The sequence below is a fragment of the Propithecus coquereli genome, unplaced genomic scaffold (genome assembly GCF_000956105.1).
Source record: "Propithecus coquereli isolate 6110/MARCELLA unplaced genomic scaffold, Pcoq_1.0 Scaffold404, whole genome shotgun sequence".
Lineage (NCBI taxonomy): Eukaryota > Metazoa > Chordata > Mammalia > Primates > Indriidae > Propithecus > Propithecus coquereli.
The window spans coordinates 214,783-219,310 of record NW_012149775.1 but is presented as its reverse complement, the minus strand read 5'-3'; the positions used below and the strand labels follow the sequence as shown (position 1 = coordinate 219,310).

The 4,528-nt window shown below is 44.6% G+C and overlaps 1 protein-coding gene across 1 annotated transcript; it reads left to right on the top strand.

The window, feature by feature from the left end:
* Positions 1 to 3,296: 3,296 nt before the first annotated feature.
* On the top strand, positions 3,297 to 4,522 carry LOC105817292 (DNA/RNA-binding protein KIN17). The gene has a single exon (XM_012652946.1). The coding sequence runs from the start codon at positions 3,300 to 3,302 to the stop codon at positions 4,479 to 4,481; it is 1,182 nt and encodes a 393-aa protein (XP_012508400.1). The 5' UTR covers positions 3,297 to 3,299; the 3' UTR covers positions 4,482 to 4,522.
* The last annotated feature ends 6 nt before the right edge of the window (positions 4,523 to 4,528 follow it).

Below are 4,528 nucleotides of genomic sequence, written 5' to 3'. Positions count from 1 at the left end.
TGCTGGAGGCAAGAGACAAATCCCAAAATTAGACAAAAGGAAAAAACAGGTCACATATCAAGACTCAGAGGGTATAGGGCTTTTTAACAGCAGCACTGGAAATTAGAAGATAGTAGAGCAGTGCTTTCAAAAATTAGAGGTAAAATTTTGCAACTTGGAATTCTATTCACAGTAAAACTATTAATCAGGTGTAATAATAATAAAAAAGACATTTTCAGACAAAATTTCAAAATTTCTCTCCTTTGCCCCTTTCCTTCAGAAGTTCCATCAAAGTGAGGGATCCTCCAAAGAGTGAGGTAAACACAAACCCCAGGATGCTGTTGGAGGGACACCCCAGGAGGTAGCTATGCAGGAGAACTGAGGATCAACAGGTTCACATCAACAGAGTCTGGGGCCAAGATCTTGGAAATAAAGAAAATTCCTTTGCCTAACTATGAAAGGATGTCTCCAAGGAAAGATGAAATTGATTAATTATAAGGCACTTGAGTGGAGAGAAAAACTGCACTTCTGGAGAATTTGGTGACAAGTTAGTGATAAATTCATAGACGAGTGATCAAAGGAAACCCTGATAGATCTCGATAGTGCTGGATATCATTCCAAAAGGCTCACCTTGGGACCCGCTTCCTCAGCTCTTCTAAAGATTTCAAAAGCTCTTAATACCCTTTGTAAAATCTTTATCTGTTTAGTACACCTAGAGTAATCTCTATTTCCTGCACTGAACGCTGACTGATGTAATGTATTATTAAGAAATAGACAGTAAGACAACCTAGGGTGGACAGCAAAAACAAAACAAAACAAAAGAAATAGAAAGGCAAAAGCCCATTGAGGTGCTCACTTTGGCAGCACACATACTAAAATTGGAATGACACAGAGAAAATGAACAGGATCTCTGCGCAAGGAAATTTTTTAAGAATGGAGAATTGAAATGTTTGCTTCTAGGAAGAGAGTATTAGAGGTTGGTACAGGGGCCACAGCTTTTTGTTATAAGTCTTGAAGAACTATTTGGCTTTTTAAATTATATACATGTATAAATTTGGTAAAAATTTAAAATAGTTAAATAAAAACTCATTTAGGAGATATTATACATTAGAACACTGAGACATGTACGGGGTTTAAAAAACAAGCAAAACTCCGCTGTCATGCAGACTGTCTCTTCTCTTAAAAAGTGGCCTCTGAATATATATCATTACAATGTGCTAATAAAATAGGGAAATAAATAAAATCGATGTATTATTTTAAAAGTGGCATCTGGATATTCCTACATTCTGGAAAATTTACAAACATATAATGGGGACAGTTCCTATAAATGTATAAGTCTCGTAGTTTTCCTGCCAATGCACTGCAGACTGTCTTCATTTACCCCTCTACCCCGGTGTCCTGCGACCGAGCACCACACGGCCTGCGCTTCTGTGCACACACAGCACCGCGCATGCCTGCCAGACAACCAAGGAAATTTCAGGGCCCTACATTCTCCACCGCTGCCTCTGCTCTTCTCTGCTCTGATTCCTACCCCTGCAAACCCAAGGCTTCCTTAGCCTCCTGCCAGTGGAGCTGCTGTGGTCACCAATAAGCCTGTGGCCCTGGGGCCTGTGAGGTCCACTATGCTCCAACCTCCCCCAGTCTTGGCCTGAGCCCAAGAGAAAGGCAGCTGCTCTGGGATTTGAGACTCTCCAGTGACTCATCCCTGATTACCAGGGCTCTGTGCATACACCCTCCTCAGTTCCTTCGTTGAGAATATGCCAGATGGGGGTCAAGTCTTCAAAGATGAGATAACCAAGATTCAAAATCCTAAAATCCTCCATTAGCACCTCCCAGCTGCAGAGCCCCGCTGGGCTCCTGAGGCAGACATGTCAGGCAGACGCCAGGCACAGTCATTCTCCAAGGTGGTGCCATGGGGATTACCCGGAGCCACCTTCTGCTGGTGAAAGAGGACACCTTACCCCTCTCATGGAGGCCCCCGTGGAAGGACTCCTGGGACAGGGGACAGGGCAGGCTGAGGCAGGTTACTACACATCTCTGCCTCTTGTCTAGGCAGAGTCATTGGTTCCCAGATGTTCACTAATCGACTTCTCTAAGGAAGGAAGCCAGAAATGACCTCGATTTTTCATAAAGATATATTTTTTAATGTCCCCCCTCCTTCTTTCCCTCATCTCCCTCTTCCTCCTCTTCCATCTCCTCTACTTTCTACTCTTTCTTTCTTTCTTCTTTTTTTTTTGAGACAGAGTCTCACTCTGTCACCCGGGCTAGAGTGCAGTGGTGTGATCATAGCTCACGCGATCCTTCTGCCTCAGCCTCCCAAGTAGCTGGGACGACAGGCACATGCCACCACACGCAGCTAATGTTTCTCTTTTTGGGAGAGACTGGGTCTCACTCTTGCTCACGGTGGTCTTGAACTCCTGAGCTCAAGCGATCCTCCCGCCTGGGCCTCCCAGAGTGCGAGGATTACAGGCCTGAGCCACCTTGTGCTGCTCTCTTCTTTTTCTTCTTCTCTTTTTGTTTTGAAATAATTATAGACTCACAAAAAGTGCAAAAATAGTACAGAGATGTCCTTCACCCCACTTGCCCCATGGTAACAACTTACCTACTATGGTACCTTATGAAAATGAGGAATCAGTGCATATTTTTCTCAGGGGATTGGGTAAGAGGATTTGGTACTTGAGACCCCAGAAATCTCTTTCCATCTACCATAGCTAAGGAAATAGGCTCATGGTTTTCAAAGGGCAGCCCTTTGGAAAGGGAGTGCTTTGAGTCCACCCAGGCCAATTTTTGTGGGACAAGTCTGTGGTTTTCTGGCCTAGTTTGTTTGCAAAGGGCTGAGAATTACTGGAGAGGCAATAAATGGAAATGTTCCTACAGACTGTCACTGTAGAGAATGGAGCTGACGTATGCTGAAGGATAGTCCAGGGACATAGCCTTCAGCAGGGAGGAGAGACAAAAGGCCAGGGCAGTTGGCTACTGGAGAACTTATTTTGTTAGAGCCGGTTCCCCTCCGCCCCAGGAACAGAGAGGCAGAGTCACCGAGGCTGCAAATGGCAAAGGAGTTTATTGGCTAGCTCGAGCTAGGGTCCGAGTCCCAGAGCACCAACGCAGTGGCCTCTTCTAAGGGCTAGGACCCCGCCTTGGGCTAGAGGTTAAGCTTTTATACCTTTTTCTGTTTTACACACGGCACACAGGTTTCACACGACACGCTGGGCACACCTTCGTCCCTCCCCTCCTTAGTTCATTGGTTCCTTTAAAAGTGGCTCCAGCCCGGTTGGAGGAGCGCTGGGCTCTAGGGAGTGATTGTTGTGGTGGTCGCGATGGGGAAGTCAGATTTTCTTACCCCCAAGGCCATTGCCAACAGGATCAAATCCAAGGGGCTTCAGAAGCTGCGCTGGTATTGCCAGATGTGCCAGAAGCAGTGCCGGGACGAGAATGGCTTTAAATGTCATTGTATGTCCGAATCTCATCGGAGACAACTATTACTGGCTTCAGAAAATCCTCAGCAGTTTATGGATTATTTTTCAGAGGAATTCCGAAACGACTTTCTAGAACTTCTCAGGAGACGCTTTGGCACAAAGAGAGTCCACAACAACATCGTGTACAATGAGTACATCAGCCACCGAGAGCACATCCATATGAATGCCACCCAGTGGGAAACTCTGACTGATTTTACCAAGTGGCTGGGCAGAGAGGGCTTGTGCAAAGTGGATGAGACACTGAAAGGCTGGTATATTCAGTACATAGACAGGGACCCAGAAACCATTCGCCGGCAACTGGAACTGGAGAAAAAGAAGAAGCAGGACCTTGATGATGAAGAAAAAACTGCCAAATTTATTGAAGAGCAAGTGCGAAGAGGTCTGGAAGGGAAGGAACGGGAGGCCCCTATTTTTACGGAATTAAGTAGAGAAAATGATGAAGAGAAAGTTACGTTTAATTTGAATAAAGGAGCATGTAGTTCAGCAGGAGCAACATCTTCCAAGTCAAGTTCTTTGAGGCCAAGTGCACTGAAGACGATAGGGAGTACAGTGTCGGTGAAACGAAAAGAATCTTCCCAGAGCTCAGCTGAGTCCAAGGAAAAGAAGAAAAAGAAATCGGCACTGGATGAGATCATGGAGATTGAAGAGGAGAAGAAAAGAACTGCCCGAACAGATTACTGGCTACAGCCCGAAATCATCGTAAAAATTATAACCAAAAAACTGGGTGACAGATATCACAAGAAAAAGGGTATCGTTAAGGAAGTAATTGACAAATACACGGCTGTGGTCAAGATGATTGATTCGGGAGACAAGCTGAAACTTCACCAGACTCATTTAGAGACAGTAATTCCAGCACCAGGAAAAAGAATTCTAGTTTTAAATGGAGGTTACAGAGGAAATGAAGGTACCCTAGAGTCCATCAATGAGAAGACTTTTTCAGCTACTATAGTCATTGAAACTGGCCCTTTGAAAGGACGCAGAGTTGAAGGAATTCAATATGAAGACATTTCTAAACTTGCCTGAGTTTGAAAATTTGTCAACAACACATTAAAATCCTAAAACATCAAATT